General features: G+C 53.3%; 1 protein-coding gene across 1 annotated transcript in view; it reads right to left on the bottom strand.

The window, feature by feature from the left end:
• The window catches only part of ARHGEF18 (Rho/Rac guanine nucleotide exchange factor 18), an 85,280-nt gene extending 64,099 nt beyond the window's left edge, over positions 1 to 21,181 (bottom strand). Inside the window, exons 1-7 of the mRNA XM_004443511.3 lie at positions 20,962 to 21,181; positions 9,433 to 9,557; positions 3,431 to 3,690; positions 2,506 to 2,650; positions 1,687 to 1,801; positions 928 to 985; positions 591 to 635 (exon numbers count right to left, since the gene is read on the bottom strand). Coding sequence (XP_004443568.3) covers positions 591 to 635; positions 928 to 985; positions 1,687 to 1,801; positions 2,506 to 2,650; positions 3,431 to 3,690; positions 9,433 to 9,447 — 638 coding nt within the window. The 5' untranslated portion in view covers positions 9,448 to 9,557; positions 20,962 to 21,181. The remainder of the gene's footprint in view (positions 1 to 590; positions 636 to 927; positions 986 to 1,686; positions 1,802 to 2,505; positions 2,651 to 3,430; positions 3,691 to 9,432; positions 9,558 to 20,961) is intronic.
• Between the last annotated feature and the right edge of the window lie 1,796 nt (positions 21,182 to 22,977).

The following is a 22,977-nucleotide window of genomic DNA, read 5'->3' as shown; positions in this document are numbered from 1 at the left end:
CTGTCCACTCCCACACCTGTCCACCCCCACGCCTACCCACTCCCACACCTGTCCACTCCCACACCTGTCCACCCCTACACCTGTCCATCCCACACCTGTCCACCCCCACACCTGTCCACTCCAACATCTGTCCACCTCCACATCTGTCCACTCCCACACCTGTCCACCCCCACACCTGTCCACCCCCACACGTGTCCACTCCCACACCTGTCCACCCCCACACCTGTCCACCCCCACACCTGTCCACCCCTACACCTGTCCACCCCCACACCTGTCCACCCCCACACGTGTCCACTCCCACACCTGTCCACCCCCACACCTGTCCCCCCCCACACCTGTCCACCCCTACACCTGTCCACCCCCACACCTGTCCACCCCCACATCTGTCTACCCCTACACCTGTCCACCCCCACATCTGTCCACTCCCACACCTGTCCACTTCCATAACTGTCTCTCATATTTCTTCCTCTACAACTGTCCCTCCACACTTGTTCCCCCAAACTTGTGTTCCCCACACTTCTCCACAACCTGTCTCCCACATCTGTCCTCTCCCACACCTGTCCCCGCACACCTGTCCCCCTCCCACTTACCCATGATACTGTCGAAGTTCTTGAAGCACCTGCTGGACGATCAGCCTGGATGGGAGATAGAAAGAGCCCACGGTTGCCCCTGATTGCAGACATATTCCCAAGGACGAGCCGCAATTGCCCCACCAGGCCCCGGGTCCTGATGCAGACCCCAACCCGGAGCCCCAGCCCCTCTCCCGATGCTGTGTCCGGAACCTTTCTGAGGCACCTGGGTCTCCCCCCTGGGAGAAGGATGGTGGAGGAGAGAAGACGGAGGCTATGGGGGGACTGAGAGGAACCCCAGCCGTGACCCCCTGGCTGTCCACTGGGGTCCCTTCCCCTCCGCGGGGCGGACACTCACACATGATCCGGCTCCACGTGATCCTTTTCCACGCACTCCAGCACAGGCGGCTCCAGGCCTGGAAGCAGCCCCGCCCCAGCAGGCACAGGTGTGAGGGGCCTCTGGGGTGGGACCAGCCCTGCTCGGGTCCCCCCCAACCCACCCCTGCAGAACTAGAGATGGTCCAGATGGGGCCTGCCACTCTCTGGGAGGAAAGGTGCCAAGAGGGCAGAGACCCAGGGACGGAGGTGTCCTCAGCATCTTACGAGCTCTTACGATGCACTAAACACTTTGCACGCATGCGCTCAGGGAACCCTCCAAGTGGCCCTAGGGAGACACGCTTATTGTCCCATTTTATAGAGAAAGCTGCAGAGGCTCTGAGGCTTGCTAGAAAGTGCTAGACGTGGGTTTAGACTGCAGGTCTGTCTGACACCAGAGACATGAGATCTTGGGATGGAGATTCAGAGACAAAGAGGGAGATAAAGAAAGAGACAGAGTCAGAGAGAGAAGAGAGAGCCCTAGGGGGGCGAAGTCATTGCAAAGGTGCAATACACCCAGCTCGAGGCCCCCCAGGAGAGGAAGGGCAGATGCTGGAAGCCCCTCCCCTTCTCTGCCTACCCTTCCCCAGGACCCCAGCATTCTGCCCAGGGGACCCTAAGCCCCCTCCACCAGCTCCTTTCTTTTCTCTGGGGTGCAGCTGGGGCCCCATCCAAGACACTCTCCAGCAGAAACCCCCTCCGCTACCTGTTTTGAATGAGGGAACCCCCCAGGCCTGGCTACCTTGGACATCTGGAGTGGGCACATCCAACGCTGGAGAGATTTCCAGGAAGCTGATCTCATCGAAGGACATGGGAACTGACTGTGACCTCACTCTTTTCTCAGGGCTGTCACATTCCTGCGGGGAATAAGCATCTCGCTAAGCCGGGAAGGCAGTCCCAGGCCGCAGGCAGTATCCCCAGATCGAGGGTCCCCAGCCACAGCCTCCAGCTGCAGCTAGGGGCTCCCCTCAGCCACAAGGCTCAAGCAGAGGGCTGGCTCTCCATAGCAACCAAGGGCTGGAGCCACCCCCTCCCCAGCCATGGATGGCAGTCCTGGCCGAGGACCTTCCCCCCAGCTGTGGGCAGGAGCCCTGAAATTCTGAGCCACAGATTCCAGCTGAGGTCAGGAATTTCCCCCACGTCATGGTCGTGAGCAAAGATGCCCCAGGCACAGGCCACAGCCCAGAGCATGCACTCCCCAGCCACGGGCTGGAATCCCAGACCCGAGACAAGCCCTGGCCAGTTGCAGACTCCACTCACAGACTGGGCTTCCTTCCAGCTGCAGAGCTGCAGAGATGCCCCCTAGCCCCCCAGGCCATGGGTTGCACTTGTGGCCGAAGATCCACTGCCGTGGACCCCACCCCAGTGAAGACCCTCAGGCCTGGGCTGCCATCTCAGGGCTCAGCGACTCACCAGTCATGGGCTACCCCACAGACAACCCCGCCATGACAGGTAAATCCCACTAACTATGGGTAAGGTTCTCCTTCCCGCCCCCGCAGCACTGGTGCCTGGGCCCAGAGGTGTGTTATTGTCGGGGGGGGGGGTTGCAGGTTGCACCCACCTTGCCAGAGTGTTCTGCTGGGGTCCCGCCCCCAGGCAGACCCTCTTGGGTCCAGGCCTGCAGGCCCTCTCCCGGCAGGTTCAGAGCAAGGCTGGCCAGCGTCCGAGGGAGAGAGGGCCCCTCATTCGCAGCCGAGGCCTCGAGGCTGAGCATGGTGGAAGAAAGGAGAGAGTCAGGGCTTCAGTGGGTCCCTTCCCTCTGGCTGCTGCCCCATCCCTAGCCTGCCAGGCATCCGGGGGCTTGGGGGAACCTGCAGGTGACCCTTCTGGGGCAGGGCACAGAGAGGTGTCCAGATCTCCCCATATCAGAGGGGAACCTGGTGGGGGGATCTGCTGATGCTGCATTTGCATCGCAGGCCCACCCTGTCTACACAGACTACATTTATTTGGGGTGACTTGGGAAGGGTGGAGGGAGACAGGTGGGTGTGGCTAAAGACCCCCCTGCACTGTTTGGGGCCGCTACCGTGGCATGTGTGGAGTCGAGCACACAGCTGTGTTTTGATCACAAGCGCATCTGCGGCTTTGCACATATGTGTGCAACCGGTGTGCAAGAAGTCACACATTTAGGCTTCTATGTACGGGTTGGAGCAAGGTGAGTGTGCAAGCTTGCAGGTTGAGCGTGAGTGTGGACACCCGGTGTGTGCGGGCACGTGTGCACACTTGCGTTTGCAGGCGCCTGCAGAACGCTGGCGCGGTCTTCAGTCGGGGCTTGTGCGTGCTCCTTCGGCGTGCGCGTACTTGTCTGTGCAAGTGGATTTGTGTGCCCACACAGGCTCTGGTGTGGGCGTGCATTTGTGTCACGGGAGAGGGCCTTTTGGGGCTGCCTCTGACAGTACAGACACCCACAGTGGCCCTGGAGCTAGAGGCAAGGGGCAGCATGTCCTGGCCACCCCTGGGGGGGTGTCACAGCAGCCATGGGGGCTGACCTCTGCCAGCTCTCCGAGCAGCTCCGGGACCTCTCCCAGCTGCGTCTCCGCGGTGGGCTCTGGGCTTCTGCTGCGCTGGAGAAGGGCGAATCTCCTCCCGCTTCTGTGGCAGGTGGGCTGCTGCCCCTGGCCTCCCCAGACTCGCTGTGGGAAGGGGCCCCAAAGCCCAGATCCTGGAAGTACTCGCTGCCCTGGAGGGCCCTCAAGTCCAGGCTGAGGTCCTCCGCGCTCTCGCTGAGCCGCCCTGGAATAGCATCCTCCTGTAGGCCAGTGGGGAGAAGAAGACATTGACTGAGGGCAGCAGAGGCCCCAGCACCCGATCCTGCCTATCCCCTCCCATCCAGCCTGGGCTCGGCGCCCTTCCCATGGCAGGTGGGGTGGAATGGGGGTTCGACTGTCCGGCCTTATCCCAAAAAAGGGGCTGGAAGTCTGGGCTCCCACACCTGAGTCCACCTCTCTCGCTGAGTTCCATCTGATTGTGAAATGGACATCATAACCTCTGCCCTGCCCGCTCCCCCGATGTAAGATCATGCCCACAAAAGCAATTTGTAAAAGCGCTGCACAGAGGTAAGTTATCCTTGATGCTCAGGGTGGCATTCCAGGTGTCGGGGCTCCTAGGCTGGTCCCTGGGCTGCTTGGGGTGCCCCCTCACCGCTCTCCTGGACCCTAAGTCTCCCTCTCAAGTAGGGACTACAAGCAGGTGAGGCAGGAGCCTGGGGCACAAAATTGCAGGGGGTGCCACAAGTCTCCAGAATCAAGATAAACCCCATCTGAAGGCGGTATTTTAAAACAGCCTCAAAAGTAATGCAAGGAGATCCACGGTGAACAAAATGATCAAAACGTGAAAAGAAATGACAGTGGCGGACCCCGCACCCCATTTCCGGCCCTGCTCCCTCCTACCAGAGGGGAGGCTGGAACATCTGAGCCCCCTCCCCAAGAGGTAAAAGCCCAGGCTTCTCAGCACAGTACGAAAGGCTCCGGGGTCAGCCGCCTCCCGCTTCTGGCCCCTCTGCAGCCTCCTGTCGCCAGCCGCCCATGAGGCGCTGACACGGAAGACACACAGACGCGGACAATGATGCTACCACATCACCAGAGCACCAGGAGCTAAGCGTGCGTTATCCCTAATCCCACCGCAGATCCACCAGGGGGCGTTGTCCCTCCACTTCCAGATCGGAGACTCAGGCTCTGGGAGCAAAAAGGACTCGCCCTGGGCCACACAGTCAATAAACGGCAGAGCCAGACTCAAACTCAGATCTGTCTGGATCCAAGGTCTGTGCTCTTTCTTACTCTTCTGGCTCCTCTCTCTCTTTCTTTTTCATCTGCTTCCTTTGCTCTTCTCCTCTCTCTCCCTTCCAGTCATTCTATTCGCCACTTTTTCCAGCCAGGATACCTGCCTTTTCCTCTCTTTGGAGAACCTTTTCTCCCAGCCCACCTAGAATCAGCCTGGTGAACTCCTACTCATCCTTCAAAACCCAACTTGGGCATGCCCTCCGGGCTGTCTTCCTGACTCCTTGAGGCTAGGTAAGGTGTTCCTACTCTGGGCTGTTGGGATCTGCAGGACAGGGACTGTCCGTTTCCAGGCCTTTGTTAGGACTGTCCTCAGACAGGATTTGGGGGGTAGGTGGGTGGGTGGGCCTCTCTCATTGTTCCATGCAAAGCCAACGCTGAGATGTGGCCTCAGGCCTCTATGTGATCTCAGGCAGCCCTTGATGGACTGTCCCAATTGGTGGCGGAAGGGGCCAGTCAGGGGCCTTGGCCCCCTTCATGAACTCTACAAGAGGACCCCCAGATACGAATGCAAGCTAAAACACAGAACACTCGGTTAAATTTGAATTTCAGATAAACAACAAATTTTTTTTTTTAGTATAAGTATATCCCAAACATTGCAATATTTGTCATTCAAATCTAACTGAGTGTCCTGCAATTTTATTTGCTCAGTCTTGCAACCCTACCCCTGGACCACTCGGTCATGCAGGGCCAGCCTTTACTAGGTGAAGGAAGACAGGGACACCCCTGGCAAAGCTTGATGTGGGGGATTTTCAGAGAAGCTTCCAATGTAAAGCAGAGATACCCTCCAGCTGAGAGCCAGGCCCTTGGTCAGCTGTGGATCTCAGCTGGCAGGAGGCAGGTGGCAGTGTCCATACCTGCCTCAGAATGGGAAAAGAATTGCTACGTGGGGTCTGGCTTTTTTTCCCCCGGCCTCACCCACTTGGAGCTCCCTACAGATTTGACCCTTCCCTTCTTCATTTTATTGTGGTAAAATATACATAACATAAACCTTACCCTTTAACCATTTTTGAGTGTACCATTCAGTGGCATTAAGTACATCCACATTGTTGTGCAACCCTCCCCACCATCCATCTCCAGAACTTTTTCATCACCCCAAGCAGAGACTCTGTCCCCATTAAATACAAACTCCCCATTCTCGCCTCCTCCAGCCACTGGTAATGTCTAATTTACTGTCTGTTTCTATGAATTTGCCTATTCTAGAGACCTCATCTAAGTGGAATCACGCAATATGTACCCTTTTGTGTCTGGTTTATTTCACTTAGCATAATGTTTTCAGGGTCCATCCGTATTCTAGCGTGTCTCAGAATTTCATTCCTTTTTAAGGCTGAATAACATTCCATTGTATAGATGGACCACACTGTATAGATATAAACAAAACCACATTTTCTTTATCCATTTATCCATCGATGGACACTTGGGTTGCTTCCACCCTTTGGCTACTGTGAATCATCCTGTTATGAAGGTGGGTGAACAGTATCTGTTTGAGTCTCTGCTTTGGGTAGATACCCAGAAGTGGGATTGTTGGATCACATGGTCATTCTGTGTTTGACTTTTTGAAGACTCGCCATACTGTCTTCCATGGCCCCCCCTTCTTCTGGAATCTGTCCTTTGCACCCATTGATCTTGTTTCCTTCCCGCCTCCCTGGCTGCTCCTTCTCTGCCTCCTCTTCCCCTCTCTGTCCTTTGAACAGCAGGGTCCCTCTTCTTCAGTTTCTGTCTAAATACCCACACCCTTGGCCCCAGCTGGTTCGCCTGCGCCTCCTGTGACTTCGATGGTCTCTTTCCCCCAAGTCATTCCAATCTCGTCCCTGTTGCCTGGACGACCTGACTCCTGTCTCCTTTGCCACTGCCCGAAAAGTTTCCTTGTATCTCTGGTTTTCATCCTGCTGTAAATATAAACACGTCAGGACAGCCTCTTGGCTTGGGCTGGGCCCCCCTCCCTCTCCTGCATCTGGCCTCCCTCATCAGAGGCAGGAGTGGGAGCCCGGCCAGAGCTGGGGGTGGCGGGGGTGGGGGCAGCTGCGGGACAGGCTGTCCTAGCTCCTCGCCAGCAGGTACACTCAGGGAGGGAGGGGGAGGAGGCCTCACCCTTTGCTGGGGTTGTACCTTTCCTCCAACATTTCCTGGGTGAGAAAAGATGGAAGCCAGCCAATGGGGGCCCTTCTGGGCATCTGACTAAACATTGTAGGCTGGCCCTGACGCCCCAGAGAGGATGCAATAAATTCAGGCTCCCTGGGCCCTGGGGAGCCTTGGGGGATGGGCTCCGCCACTCAGACCCAGAGATGTGCCAGGAATCCTCACTCTGCAGAAGGGCTTACCGCGTGCAGATTTAAGTAGTACAGGGCTAAACGTTTTTTAAAAAACGTAAATAGTTATTTATCTTGTTGTATATTAAGAAAAAATAGCACACCAAAGCAACATCAAGCGTATTGTTTCCCTGCTTCCATTTCATCATGTAATTAAGAGAATTGATTTCAAATGAACTAGCAAGTGAATAACAGAGCAGAGGGTTCTTGAGTGACAGCCTGGTAGAAAGGCCTTCGTTAAGGTCTGCATTGCTGCTATGGCTTTTATTAGCTCAGCGCGACCTCAGGAAAGTTCCTAAACCTCTCTGGGCCTCCGTATTCTCATCTCTAAAATGGGTGGAATGCTTCCTTCTCGTAGGATTGCTGTGCAGGTAAAATAAGACAAGGTACGCAGGTTGCAATCCCTCAATTGATGGGAGCAGATATTATGGGGGTGGTTGTTTTCATGTTTTAAGTTTTTATATTTTGGGAGTCAGGGTCCTTCCTCTGAGCAAGTTGATGATCACCCCAGATGGATTCACAGTCAGTCCCCTGTCCTCCTGGAGCTGCCTGGAGAACACTGATGATTAAACCCAGCGATTATAATCAAGTATGGTAGAATGTTCCAGAGAGCAGACTGGAGAAAAATTGAGGGGGGCCAGCTGACTCTGTCCAGAGGGACAGGAATTCTGGATCGGAATATTGGAATTTTACTTAGAAATGTTACAAGTACAAAACCTAGAGTGATCATTGGTGTGAAAAAGCTACTAAGTACAACTCAATTAGAAAAGTTAGACCATCTTTAGACAGCTTCCATAGCCAAAACAAAACCCCAAAATTCTATTTCCGACCACATAAAATAGTCTCCACATGATAGGTAAATGATTTCTTGAACTGGCCGTTTTGGTCAAGTTTCATACATTTTAAAAAGATCTTAGAAGTTAGTAGACTTGACAAAAAGTCCTACTAAATGTAAAAAAAAAAAAAAAAAGAAAAAGAAAAGAAAGAAATCAGGGGGAGCTTCCTGGAGGAAGTGACAGCGAGTGAAGCCCTGAGGGATGAGTAGGAGTTGGCTGGGCTGAGGCTGCAGGTGAGGGCACTCAGGGCATTGGAAGAACAGGATGTTCAGATGCCTTCCAACAACTGGCAAGAGTTCCTTATGGCTGGAGGTGTGTAGGGTGGGGGAGTGAGGGCCGATCAGCAGGCCTGGTGGGTCAAGTAAGGATTTAATCTCTAAATTCCAAACAATGGCGGTAGGAAGGCTGGAGGGTTATGATGTGCCTTCAGAAAGATTACACAAGATGCAGAGCCCAGATGGGCTTGGAAGGGGGCAAGACGAAGGCTGGTGGAACAGGAGGACACCTGTGCAGATCGCCTGGGGGAGGGATTATGGTGGCCTCCGCCCACCGTTCCTATAGGTCCAGACCCTGGAAGGACCTATAACTGAATTTGAGTCCTAGTCTCTGTTTACCCTGAATCCTCTCTGACACTTGGGCCAATTCATTCTCTGCTTGGCCCCCAGTGTCCTCTTCTACAAAATGACACGGGTGGATACGCAGAATGCCCTGTGTGGTTTAACCGTAACAGACCTTCCTTCCGTAGCGTGGTGGGTGGATTAAGATGCGACTCAGACCCCGCTTCAGTGAGGACATGTTGCCCCAGATGCTGGTGGGCTGTGGGTCAGCAGAGGGCTGCCAGCTATCAGCGGGGAAGACACACCCCTTCCTGGGCAGTCCACAGGCCGTGACTGATTCATGTGGGAGCACAATGGCTTGGCCATCCCAGCCCGCCTTTGGGCTGTTCTAGCTCAGAGCTCCCTGTGGGAGCTTTTTCCTCCCTTTTCATCCATCCATTTATCCACCCACTTACCCACCCACCCATCTAACTGCCCTTCCATTCCATTCATCCATGCCAGCCCTTCCTCCCTTCCTCCCTTTCCTCTTCCCTTTTCATCCACCCATCCATCCATCCATTCATCTCCTCCATCCATCTACCCAACCACCCACCCATCTAACCAATCTTCCATCCATGCCGTCCCTTCCTTCCTTCCTCCTTCCTTCCTTCTTCCTTCCTTCTTCCTCCCTTCCTCCCTTCCTTCCTCCTTCCTTCCTTCTTCCTTCTTCCTTCCTTCCTTCCTTCCTTTCTTCCTCCTTCCTTCCTTCCTTCCATCCCTCTGTCCATCCTTTCTTCCTTCCATCCATTCATCCACCTACCCCTCCACTCATCCCTCGCTCTCTCTTCTTGTTCCAGAAAGGATTCCAGTTTCCTCTTCTATAAAACAGGATAATAGCTACTTTGCCAAGTTTTAATGAGATTTGCCTGAAATAATGCACACAAAGTGCCTGGTAAAATGCAGGCGCTAAAGCAAGTGTGCTTGCTGCCACTGTTGTCATCAGCTGCTGCCCATCTCAGTAGTCAGACACCTGCCTGCTCATCTTCCATGGTAGAGAAGAAGTCCGGGTTCTCAGGCCTCCAGAGTCCACTGCTGCTCTTGGTGGCTGAGGCTGTGGCTCCAGAGTCAAAAGGCTGGACACATGGCTTGGTCTCAGGGCCTGTGGAGAAAGGAGGGTCAAGGTCTCAGGGCTAAGCTGGGAGGCCCAAGGAGCTCTGAGTTCTGCATCTGCCGCTGCTCTCCCTGGGCCTCAGTTTTCCCATCTATGAAATGGGATGGCGGGGGAGGATGGTCCCAACAATCTTTAGGCCAACATACATGCCACCACTTCCCCATCCTGAGCCTATGGCAGACATTTCCAATCAGTCACGATCGATCCATTTGTCCCCTTGGAATTCTTCTCAGCACCCCATTGCTGGCAGCCGTCTCCAGCTGAGTTGGCTCATGAGGTGAAATTGACTTGTCATGCCTGCTCTAGCAAAAGCTCTCATTTGATAGAATGGACCCCCAAGACCAAATGCAAGTGCCCACTGCCCACATTTGGAGGGTGTGCGCTGGTTGAACTTCAAGCTGCCTCTTGCCCCTTTATTGTACGTTGAGTTCCGCGGACCTCTGGGTGGCCTGATATAGAGGAGAAAACAAGAGCTTTGCGGTCAACCAGACTGTGTCCTTTCCTGGACCTGCCATTAGTGGTTGCACACCTTTGGGGAAGGCACCTCTCTGAGCCTCTGTTTCCTCACCTGGATGGTGGGTGTGACAATGCCCACCTTTCAGGGCTTGGTGAGGATATGGGGACTCAGCATGTGTCAAGCACTATCCCGGGGTCCTTGGCATGTCTTCGCCACCTTCCTTGCCCTCCAGGTCAGGAGAGTGTCCTGGCTTGATCTCAGGTCTTGGACTGAGCCCCTTTCTGCGGGAGGAGTGGGCATCCCCTTCTCTTTCCGCCTGCCCCCTACGGTGTAGCTAGAGCACGTCACCCCTGCCTGCTGGAATCCCCGTGGGGAGGGATACGTGGAGGGACTGATCAGCACGTTCGCAGTGAGAGCAGTAGCTGTTTCAGGCGGGGCAGATGTGGAGGGGGGGAGGGGGATGGCGGATGCCTTCGGAAAGCACCGAGTTAGGTCCCTGTTCACTCCATATCTTGGGTCCCCTATGGTTGGGTGACCCCATGTCCTGGTTTGCTGGGGACAGTCCTAGTTAATGCTACTGAGTCAAGGTAGCTATTAGCAGTACCCTCTTTCTCTGTCCAAAGGGTATGGGTTGGGTGATACATTTTTGTGGCCACTGTGCCTATAACCATAGGAATGGGGTGATGATGTCTCTTTCTATCCTGAAGTGGGGTGAGAAGAGAGAGGGGGATAGGTGGGGCTATCCGTACCCACTCACGTCCCCTTTCCTCCCAGGGGCGTACCTACAAACACTAACCCAAGTTTTGGAGGCCTGAAGCTTACACACTTTGGAGGCACCTTCTTTAAGAAAAAGAATACAGTTTGTTGCTGGGGTCTCTGGGAGGTAGCGAGAACAGCAGAAAGCAGCCAAGACAGAAATAAACACACTTCATAAATAAGCGAATGAAAAGGGGTTACATACACACGTGCATGTGTGCAAGAAACCAAAGAGGTTGGAAAACAGCTTGGCAGTTCCTCAAAAAACACAAAAAACCAAAAAAACAGAGTTATGATATCACCCAGCCATTCCACTCCTAGGTCTATACCCAAGAGAAATGAAAACATACGTCCACCTAAAAACTTGTACATGATTGCTCATGGTGGCATTATTCAGAATAGCCAAAAAGTGAGAACAACCCAAATGTCCCTCAACAGATGAATGGATACACAAAATGTGGTGCATGCATGCAATGGAATAGTATTCATCCATGAAAAAGAATGAAATTCTGACACACGCTACAACGTAGATGAACCTTGAAAACATTGTAAGCAAAGAAGCCAGTCAACAAGACCATAGGCTATGTGACTCCATTTATATGAAACATCCAGAATAGGTGAATCTTCAGAGATGGAAAATAGACTAGTGATTGCCTAAGGCTGGGGTGTGTGAGTGTGTGTGGAAGTGGGAGATTATGAGGTGACAGCTAAAGGATATGGGTTTCTTTGGGGAGTGATGAAAATGTTCTAAAATTGATTGTGGTGATGGTTGCACAATGCTGTGAATACACTAAAACCCATTGAGCTGTACATGTTAAATGGGTAACTTGTATGCTGTGTGAATTATATCTCAATAAAGTTGTCACCAAAAAAAATTGCTGGGACTCCTTGGAAACTTTGATGGATTGGGTGCATGTGGGGCTCCAGCTCCATTCCCTTCAAGGTAAATGAGCCTTTGATGACCTTGGCCTGCCACACTGCAGGACAATGCCATGGTTTCCTCCATCACTGCATTCCCAGCTACCCTCCCAGGCTGGTTGAGGGACTCTGTTCTGCTGCTCTCGTGAAGTCTTGCATTTCTTGCCTTCCTCACCCTGAAGCTGAAGCAGCATCTATGACTCAGGGAAACGTCAGAACAAAACAAGCAGCCTGTGAAGAGGAGAAAAGCCAGATGTGGGGTGGGTCCTGGAGGCTGATGGGAACTCGCGGGGGAGAAGCCAGCCAGAAGGGCAGTACCTTCCCTCCACCAAGTCCCCCGGGGGCCTCAGGAGAGGCTGCAGCGTCTTCCTGCTTCACTGGGCAGGGATCTCATGGAGTACTGAGGTTTCCCTCTTTACAGAAGGGAAACTGAGGCTCAGAGAGATGTACTGACTTGCTGAAGGCCACCCCAGGCTGGTAAGAGGCAGAATTGGGATGTGAACCCAGGTATTTATGACTCCAAAGCAAGGGCTTGTAACCACCAGGCTATCCTGTGGTGAGCTGATGAATGGATAGATGAGTGAATAGGTAGAGGGTTGGATGGATGAATGGATTGTTAGATAGATGGGTGGATGGTTAGATGGATGGATGGATGGTTGGATAGTTAACTAGCTGGCTGGCTGGCTAGATGAATGGATAGTTGGCTGGCTGGTTGGTTGGATGGATGAATGGGTGGGTGACTGGATGGATGATTAGGTGGATGGGTGGATGGATGTTTAGATAGAGGAATGGTTGGATGGATGGTTAGATGGATGGATGGATGGATGGATGGATGGATGGATGGATGGATGGATAGATAGTCGGGTGGATAGGTGATGTGGCAGTGCCCAGAGGCAATGATGCTTTACACTCAGAAGATGGCATTCTGAGGGGATGAGGTGGGGAGAGATGGAGACAGAAGGGGGGCAGAATTGTGGCAGAGAAACCAGGAAAGAAAGAAACCAAGGTGAGGCACAGAATGCATACATTACATACACACTTATATTTTGGGGAATGAATGAAAAAGAATAGAAGGAACGGGTAATTGGAACAACTGAGAGGAAGGGGCAGTTGGGGGCTCTGCCCCAGGGAACCTCCCTGGAGGTCCCAACCTCCCTCCCCCAGCCTTGTCTGCCTCCCCAAATCCAACCCCACCACTTTCCCAGGAAGTCCCATCAGGGGCCCAGATAGCCAGTTACAGAGCTTAAGTGGGGCACAAAAAGGCCCTTCATCCTATGCCCCCCAGGGCTGAAGACAGGAAGGACGCTGTCAAGGAGTCACTCTCTGCCCCGCCCCCTCCCTCCCCACCCCGCTTCTCTCTTGTCTCTAAAGAGCCTCCCGTCAGCCTGGATTCAGGTCCCAGACAGCCTCTTCCACCAGTAGCCCCCACAGCACCAGCCATAAAAGGGTGTAAGGGTCACCACTGGTTCCCACAGCTCACTCCTCCTGCCTGGGCACAAAGATGGGGTGGTCCAGGCAGGCAGGAGAGGGTAGATCCCTTCATCAGGACCTAGCTCACAGATGGGCACCTCGGTGATCTGCGGCTGATGCACTAATTCTCTAGCATTGCCATCCACCGGTGGGTTTAAAAACCCTCCCCAGGCCCTCTGGCTGCCCACACTGGCAGCTTTGTTCACTGGGCAGAACCTTAGAACGGAACTGGTTTTAAATCTGGCTCCTCTAGTGTGTACTTGCTGTGTGACCTTAAGCAAGTCACTCAACCTCTCTGAGCCCAACTTCACGAGGGCTCAACACCCGGCAGCAACTTCCATCATTGTCACTGCTCTCCTATTGCATCCCAGCCTCCAGGCCACCCTCTTTCTCCCCAGCCCCAGCCACCACGTCCCCTGATGTTCCCGTCTCCTCCGGGATGGTGCCTGGAACATGACAGCCTCTCAAGGAGAGCCTGTGGAATGAATGAGTCTCCTGCGCAGACACTCACTGCCACCCTGAACTAGCACTTGGCTCATGCAAGCGATGGTGGCCAGGACTTGAGGCTGAGCAGAGGGGCCAGCCTGACAGAGAGGGGCTTATGCAAAGGCGGAGGGCACAGGTGGTCCAATCGCACTGTCCCCCAACCCCTGTCTGGTTATCTTCAAGGACTAAACTCCTCCTGAGATTTAAGGAGAAGTATCTTTTTGCAAAAGCAATTCACTGAGTCCTTAAGGGATATGAGACAAGGGCCTCTCCAGCCCCCACAGAGGTAAACTGAGGCCTCGGGACCCCGGGGGTCCCTCAGCCAATGTGTGTGTGTGTTTGAGGGAAATGTCTATCAGACCCCCTGGGATCTCAAACTCCTCTCTTTGCAGCCTCCCTGAGCCTCTGTCCTGCAGCTGTGCAGGAACAAAGAGCAGCCAGAACCCCCAGGAAGCCACCAGGCTGCCCCAAGGGAGTTCTGAGGGTGTTCTGCGGCAGATTCTCCTGCAAATTTGCCTCCTGAGACAGTTCCTGGCCGAGCCTGGGGAGACGTTTCCTCTGAGGCAAGAGGGACCCACAAGTCCCTGATGCACTGTGGGGCCCAGGGGAGCCAGGGGTCATGGAATTTGGGGCTGGCTCAGGCAGAGTCTGTGTCCCGGGCAGAGGAAAGGCTCGAGGCGGGACGGTGGGCAGGCCGTCCAGGGAGCCTTGCCTCCTTACCTCTCTTGAAGGCCCACCGCTTCAGCCACAGCTTGGAGAGGGCCGGCCAGGAGTGGTTGAGCCCTGAGTTAGCCATGGGGGCCGTGTGCCTCCCTCGGAGAATGTGAGTGAGCAGAAGGGGATGAAGCAGGAGCTGGGCCGGGACTCCCTGCCCGGATGGGGCTGCCAGCAGGAGAGGCGGAGACTGCCTCCTGGGGCTGTCAGAGGCATCTGCTCATGGGAGCTTTGGGCTGGGGTAGGGGGGCTGCGGTTTCCAGCCAGGGGTTCCCAGGGACTCCAGCTTGGGGGGAGCCCAAGCCCTTATCTCCATCCCCGCCCCCCAGTCCTATAAGCCTCTACCCCGGCTGCGCAAGACATTCCTGCGAGGAGCTGAGGGGTGCAGCGTGAGGGATGGTGACATTGGGGGTCCTCAGAAAACACAGCCTGTGTCCTGAGATGCACCTGAGTGTGTGTGTGTGTGCGTGTGCCATTGTCTCTATGTTTTTGACCGTGCATTTGTGCATCAGTGCCTGGAGTGTGTGTTTTCAGGTCTGTGAGTCTTGAGTGTCAACTTGTCTATGTGGGGTGTATATGACCATTTAACAGATTTTTTCTAATTTTCTGGAGCTATAATTGGCATACATCACTGTATACGTTTGAGGCGTGCAGCATAATGACTTGACTTCCCTATATGGTGAAATGATTACGCAATAAGTTTAGTTAACAGCCGTATTCTCATATAGATACAAAAAAGAAAAAAAGTTTTCTTTGTCGTGATGAGAGCAACTTTCAAATATACCATCCAGCAGTGTTAACTATAGTCACAGGCTGTACGTTACAGCCCCGGGACTTATTTATCCTATAACGGGAAGTTTATATCACCTCTGGTCACCACGAATCTGATCTCATTTTCTGAGGTTTTGTTTTTTTTCCAGATTTCACATCTAAGTGAGATCGTACAGGATTTGTCTTTCTCTGTCTGACTTATTTCACTTAGCATAATGCCCTCAAAGTTCATCTGTGTTGTTGCAAGTGCAAGGATTTCCCTCTTTTTTATGGCTGAATGGTATTATCCAGTTGGTTTTTGGAATCGCTGCGTTCCCGTGTTGTGTGTCTGGATGCCCATCGCTATCTGTGAGGTTGGATCTGCAGGACTCATCGGGACTTGGGGAGATCTTCCGATGTCTGTTAGGGGGTTTTGGTCTGCCTGGGTTTCTGTGTGCCCGTGTATTTGTGTCTTTATCTCTGTGTGTATGGAGTGGGGTGTGTGTCTGCGTGGGTGTCAGCCAGCACCCGTCCGTGCAAGTGCTGCCCCCTGGTGGTGGACGCTTCCTTACTTGCATTGTCACTCGTGTCTGCAAAACTCCTGGCTGTCACTTCTCTCTTCAGTGAGCTCTCAATCTCCTCCCTCCCTTCTCATAGAGTTATCCACACTCCTGTCTTCACCTACTCACACCTACTCGACTCCACAGCCCACTGCAGTCTTATTTCCATCCGCCCCAGTCTTCTAGCTCTCTCTGAGGCTAAATCCAATGGGCGCTTGTAAGTCTCGCCTTTACCGGACACCTCTGACCACTCCCTTCTTGAAATCAAATCCTCCCATGATGCCACACACCCTTCCTTCCTCTGCCTGCTCCTTCTCAGTCTCCCTTCTGACTTGGCTCATCTTCCTTTCTCTGCCTGACCTTGAAACTCTGTGTCCCCAGGGCTCTGTCACCAGCCACTTCGTGCTCTCCCCACTGGCCCTGGTGACCCCGCCTGCACCATCCTTATGACTTCAGCTCTCATATTATGAGCAGGTGGCCCCCAAATCTTTCACTCACAGAAAGACATAAAAACACACACTCTATATGCCAACACCCACACACCCTCCAGCACATGTAGACAATGGCAGACACACACACACAAATAATCAGACGTATGTTTACACACACACACAATTATGCACAAACAGCCAGACACATTCTAGAAATCCAGAGAACAGCTTATGGGGATTTAAACCCCAGGGTTGGAGGGGCCAGGATTCTGGGAGGAAGAGAAACCAAGAGAGGTGAGATGGACATAGTGCAGTGCTTTTTTCTCACAAGCAAGTTATTGATATGAATGCAGTTTTTAAGCGACTGCAGAGCAGACCAGAAAGAGGCTGAGAAGCTGAGTATAGCTTCTGGCAATCTTCTGGGGCTGGAGAAACAGACACTGGAATTCAGAGCCCACAAAGAGGAGAGAGTTGGGACCCCCAAAAGACTACACTCTACGAGCAAGGGGGGACCAGAAATAGACCAACCTTCACCAAAACCAAAAGCCAGCTTCAAGTCAGTTAATCTCTGATTAGACTAAAGTGATCTTCCCTTACTCTTCCTGCCTGCCAGAAGTGAAAGTAAGTCCTCTCTGGACGAAAATACCACCACGAAGAGCCACCAATGATATCTTCAGATTTTCATAAATGATATCTGGCATTCAACCGAAAAAAGTAGCACGCCAGGAGACAGAACCTCATCACCCAAAACCAGGAAGGAAAACAGACAATAGCAACAGAAGATACAAGTGCTGGAGTTAAAAGTACAAAATAATGAGACACAGGGATGTTTCCAGGTATCCCCTCCATGCCTGGGGTCAAGATACATATAGCAAGTGATAGATTTGAGAGGCGGCTTCTACTATGGTTCCACTGCCTAATATCTCTTATTTCACTAGGACCCGAATTGACCACAGTGTTGCTAGAGTAACTGGACTAGGAACATGTGGTTCCCACCTTGAGCTGTTGGGCTGATTGTGCAGCTGTGGGGAGGAGGAAGGATGGGTGGATTTGCATGGATGGGAGTAACTGCAGGCAGAGGACCAAGTGACCTTGAATGTCTCAAGTTAAAATGTTCTGGTTTTATTGTGTGTATGGACCAGAAGGGGACCCTGATGACATGTACCACTTGGATTGTCTCCCCTGAGCCTGATGCTAGTTATCATACATTATAAATAGTCCCTTGGTCTGCCAAAGGGTGGTCTCCTGGTCCTGGGTGTTAGTAGATGGTGGAAAGAGCAGATGGAGAGTCTGGATGGTGGTGCAGGGTATGGAATATGCTCCATCTTGATAAAAGGAACCACCATCTTGGTGGAGATAGCCACCATGTTGGTGAGGGCATCCACCATCTTGGTGAGGTCATCTTCCATGTCACTCAGGGCATCACCATCTTAATGAAAGTCTCTGCCATCTTAGTGAGGTCTTTCACCATCTTGTTGATGGTGACTGCCATCTTCATAAGGGTACCCTCTCTTGACGCAATGGTGTCCTGGTCCCTAGAAAGAGCAGATTCCTGAGAAGCCCTCATGACAGGATCCCATGAATCTATTAGTGAATCCAGTAGATATTCTGAGTTGGCTCAGGCCAGGAGAGCCACCCAGTTGACCCAAGAAATCATGAGCTAAATAAGTGGCCATTGTTTTCAGCTACTAAGTTTTGGGGTGCAATGCAGGGTGCTCTGGTTATCTATTGCTGCACAACAAATCATTCCAAATCCTAGTGGATTAAAACAAGAACAATCATTTATTATTTCTCAAGATTTCTATGGGACAGGAATTCAGGCGTGGCTTGACTGGGTGGTTTTGGCTTGGAGATCGCTCATGAGATTCTAAGTCAGACATGGGCTGGGGCTGGAGCATCTAGAAGGCATCTTTGCTCACGTGGTTGGGAAGACTCACACAGCTGGGCCTCCTTGGGCATCTCTCTTGATCTCTAGGTGGTCTTTTCTCATAGTCTCTCCTGCACGGTATCCTCAGGGAACCTGGGCTTCTAACTTGGAGGCTCAGGGCTCCAAAGGTGCACGTCCCGAGAGAGAGAGAGAGAGCGCCACACAGAAGCTACCTCATCTATGATCTAGTATCGCTTCTGCTGGACTTTATTAGTTGAGGGAATCATGAAGGACTGTCCAGGTCCAAGGGGAGGGAATTCCACCTTGACTCCTCCTCTTGATGGGGAGAGGCAAGATTCTGGAGGAGCATGTGGGCCTGAAGTCCAGGTGGGTAGGTGTAGGTACAGATAAGACCCTGGTCAATGGGAGGGGATGCCAACTAGGAGGCCAGGTGTGTGGGTCAAGCCAGCCTTCACCAGGGGTAAAGTAATAGCGACACAATCTAACATTTAACTAGAGCTTATGTTGTGCCAGGCACTGGTCCAAGCGTTTTACATCAATAGCTCATTTAGTCTTCACAACCCTCCTGTGGTGGGGAGATGGTAGTGGTGCTTCCATCATTCCCCTTCTACAGATGAGGAAACTGAGACACAGGGAGATTAAGGAGCAAACATCTCAAACACAGCTTCTCCCAAATCAACCAATCCTCCCACCTCCATCCCATCATTCAAAGTGAAATCAGCACCTTGTCCTGGACTGCCCTTGGACCTGAACCCCCTCTAGAGCCACCAAACGGTCCTCAAGTCCTGCCCCCAGTCCTCTTCCTCCATCTGTGTCATCACCTCCTGAGAGCGTCTCCCTGTCCCCAGTCTCTCCCCTTCAATCTGGTGGCTTCTCCATGAGGGCTCCCAAGGGATCTTCTCAGATGAACCCCACTGCTGTGTTCCAACCCTTCTATGGCAGCTGAAACCCCACCTGTCCTGAAGACCAGACCTCAAGCTGAGTCCAAGGAGATGGTTGCATCTCTGTTTAGTCTCCTTTCAGGTCAGCCCACCCTGCATACCTGATAGAGATTGGTCTCCACCATTAGTGCCTCGTTTCAGGTGTGGCACAGGAAGGTTCAAAGGGCGCACACGCATTGCGTGGATGAGACTGCTCAGGGAAGCAAAGCTTTGGGACGGGGACAGAGTATGAGAGGATGGGCAAGGCTGACAAGGTTTCCTGAGCTGCTACTGCATGCTGGTGGTCTAGTGGTTGAGATCTGGCCCTCTCACTGCCACAGTCTAGGTTCGTTTCCCGGTCAGGGAACCTCACCACCCAGCTGCGGTTGTCATTCCGTGGCAGCTGCGTGTTGCTGTGGTGCTGAAAGATTTGCCACTGGGATTTCAAACACCAGCAGGGTCCCCCATGGTGAACGGGTTTCAGTGGAGCTTCCAGACTAAGACAGACTAGGAAGAAAGATCTGGCCACCCATTTCCAAAGAACTGGCCATAAAGACCCTATGAATAGCAGCAGAACATCATCTGATAGAGCACCGGAAGGGGAGAGGATGGAGGAAAAAGACGGTGCAGGTTTTGCTCTGCTGTCCACAGGGTTGCTGGGAGTGGGAATCCACTTGATGGCACCACAACAAAAGCTGTGTGCCGAGCGCTGTGCAAAGGTTTTACATGCAAGGCCTATGACAACCCTTTCACAGAGGAGCAAAAGGAAGGCCAGATTGGCGGTCACTTGCCCACGGCCACACAGAGGCAGGGCAGCCCGGATTGGAACCTGCAATGGGCCGCCACAGAGATCCTATCATCTTCAACAGTACTGAGCACTGGCACATGTCCAGCCCTGTGTCAGGGGCTGGGGGGCCAGTGGACACGTGGAGAATGATCCAGACCAGACACACTGGTGGGTTTGCGGTTAACATTCCACTGGTGCTTTGAAATCCAGTGAAAAGCCTGCCTCTGCCAGGAAGCCCTCCCAGAGGGGCTCTCGAAGGTGGCTGATGGTGGGGGCAGTGCTCCCTTGGCTGCGTTTGGTTGTTAAGCCCCTTTCCTCAGAACCGCAAGTGACTGGGCCAGCGGAGCGTCACGGAGAATCAGCCCCCTGAGTGCGGCATTCAAGGCCTCCCCCGATATGACCCAGCGCAACTCACCAGCTCCATCCTCCCTGGCCCCAACCATCCACTCCAAATTCAACCCCTCTTGGCTGCTCCTGGGCCACTTCCCAGACCCAGAGCACATGAAGGCCTCCTGTAGGCCGTGTGGCACGGGGGCCAGGAGGAAGCAGCTGACTTGGGTGTGCCTTGCACAAACCACAGCCTTCCTCGTCTCATCTCGCCCCACCCCAAGCAGCCGGGCGTGTGAAGTGGCTCCCGGAGGTGGGCCATGGTGGGAACCAGGGGGCGCCTCCCCATGGGGAGGGTCCCAGCCTGGAGGGCTGCCCGGTGGAAGGTCCTCCTCCTTGGATGACCTCGGAAGGTTGGATGGAGGCCATTCTCGGGGCTGGCTCTCAGACTTCAGCCTTCAATGGGAGTTTGTTTTGTAAGTCAGAATCCTCAGCTCCACACTTTGGATTCTGCCTCAGGGAGGTCCCTGGGGAACCCTCCTTACCTCCACTCCCCAAATCTCCAGCTTAAGGAGCAAAACCTGCCTGGCCACCCTGCCACAGGGAGCCCTCCCCATTCATCCCCTGTCCCTTGTCCCCCATGCAGATTTGGCCCCAAGGGGCTCCATCGTTCTGTCTTACCGTGTTTCCCGTCATGGACCCAGCCCCCTGGGGTGACTTTTTAGGACCACAGATCTCCGCAGAACAAACACGGGGGCCAAGCGTCTTCCCCCACCCACTCGAGAAGCAGGCTGAGCAGGAGATGGAGAGGAACTGTGGACGGTCTGTCTGTCCGCTGCTCCTCAGGCCCCCCCAGGCCCCCTGTGCTCTGTCCATGTTGGTCCATCTGGCCCTCACTCCCCCGGCCCCCCCAATGACGGTCACTCACCAGATGGAGCCGTGTCCTCGCTGCTGCAGGTACCCAGCCTGGCTACCAGCTCCCGTGTCCCCCACAAGCCATGGATAGGGCTTCAGCCGGCCCAGGGGGAGCATCGACGGGTCAGAACCCAGGGTAACCGCAGGGTGACCCAACTCTGCCCCTACTTCCTCTTCCTCAACTGTCTTCCCGCCTGCCTGGCACCTCCCTCCCCAGCCGCAGATTGCTGCGGGGGTCTGAGTGGACCGCAGGACTGGGTTTTAGAGGCAGGGAACCCTCCCTCACTGCTCAGTCTTGTGAGTGCAGGTGTCCTGACGAGGTAGGGTGGGGAGCTGGGGGGAGGCCTCAGCACCCTTGCCCCCACCCTGACAGCTTCCTGTGGAATCAACTGCTGAAGAAGAACGGGGCGCTGGGGCCTCACATGGGTACACAGACAGACTCACGGGGACACACAAGTCCTGCGTATTCACGGAGACACAGCACTCAGAGGCACCCAGGAGCACACACAGGGAGACAGAGGCACACATGGTTACACGGAGGCCCCTGGGTCCCGTGGTGTGCTGGTAAATGTTTAACAACCACCTCTCTGACCAAAAAAAAAGCCCCGATGTGTAGCATTTGCCAATTCCTGTGGTGTAGACATTCCCATCATGGCTGATCTCAACTGCCAACCTGATGTCACTGAGTGTGGAGTTAGGAAGAAATGCTCAGACCGGGCTCTGGTGCATCACTGGAGTGGGTGCTCAGGCACATGTGTTCACGCAGAGAGACATGGGCCCCCAGCTCACAGGTACGCAGATACCTGTGGGTCCAGGGAGACATGGGGGTGTGCCGACAGAGTGGTGTACCCACAGAGACCCCTGGGTGCACACAGGGCATGCTCAGAGACAGGTGGGTACACAGGCACACACAGCATTAGGCATGGAGATGTGTGAAGTTACACGCAGGCACATGGGAGCACACACCCAGACTCTGAGGCCAGAGGGAGCTCTGAAGAGACACCAAGGCGGGCAGAGCCAGCTCCTCCCGGCTAGCAAGAGCCTACTGTCGAATGTTCAGGAATTTCGCGAGCTGGTTGTTAAATGCAGCCATCGTCAAAAATATAATTGTATAGGGGGCCGGCCCCATGGCTGAGTGGTTAAAGTTCTGCATGCTCCGCTTTGGCTGCCTGGGTTTCAGGGTTCAGACTCCCCACGTGGACCTACACCACTCATCAGCCATGCTGTGGCAGCGTCCCACATATAAAGTAGAGGAAGATTGGCACAGATGTTAGCTCAGGGCTAATCTTCCTCAAGCAAAAAAAAAAAATGAGGAAGATTGGCCACGGATGTCAGCTCAAGGCTAATCTTACACACACACAAAATTTTAAAAAATGTAATTATGTAAATTTATAGTTCAATAAATTATGCGGAGAACAAAAGTAATAACCACTTGAATCCATCACCGTGTGCTTAACACTACTGAACTGTACGCTTAAAAATGGTTCAAGTGGTAACTTTTATGTCATGTCTGTTTTATCACAATAAAATAAAAAGAAGTTCATCACTTCTGAATTATTTTGCTGCAGTTTTCTCTTTCCCATGCTTTTGAGGTTATTTACATCCACTGAACCTGTTTGGTGGAAACGCCACATAACGGTGTGCTGCTGCAAATCTCTTCCTAGCTCTGGGTTTGGGGACATCGTGTTGGCACCTGGAAATTGGCCATGGTGAAAGTATTTACACCTCAGGAATTGGCAAATCCGAGAGAGCTGGTTGTTAAACATTTACCAGCACACCACTGCAAGCAGGCAAACACGTGCATTTGTGACACTAGGTACAGTCACACACATGGAGGCAGAAGCACACACAGGACACGAGAGACACAGCAGGCACAACAGGCCTGTGGGGCCCAGAAGCATGAATCCACAGGGATTCCACACCAAGAGAGGGGCATGCAAGGAGACACACAAACACAGACATGTGTGCTCATGGATACACGGTCACACAAGAGCGCACACCATCATGTGGACACACAGAGTGGACACGA

This window comes from Ceratotherium simum, chromosome 39 (assembly GCF_057802395.1).
Source record: "Ceratotherium simum simum isolate JZ-2026a chromosome 39, ASM5780239v1, whole genome shotgun sequence".
Classification (NCBI taxonomy): Eukaryota; Metazoa; Chordata; class Mammalia; order Perissodactyla; family Rhinocerotidae; genus Ceratotherium; species Ceratotherium simum.
Note: the sequence above shows the minus strand (reverse complement) of the source record. Positions and strands in the feature narration are given on the sequence as shown.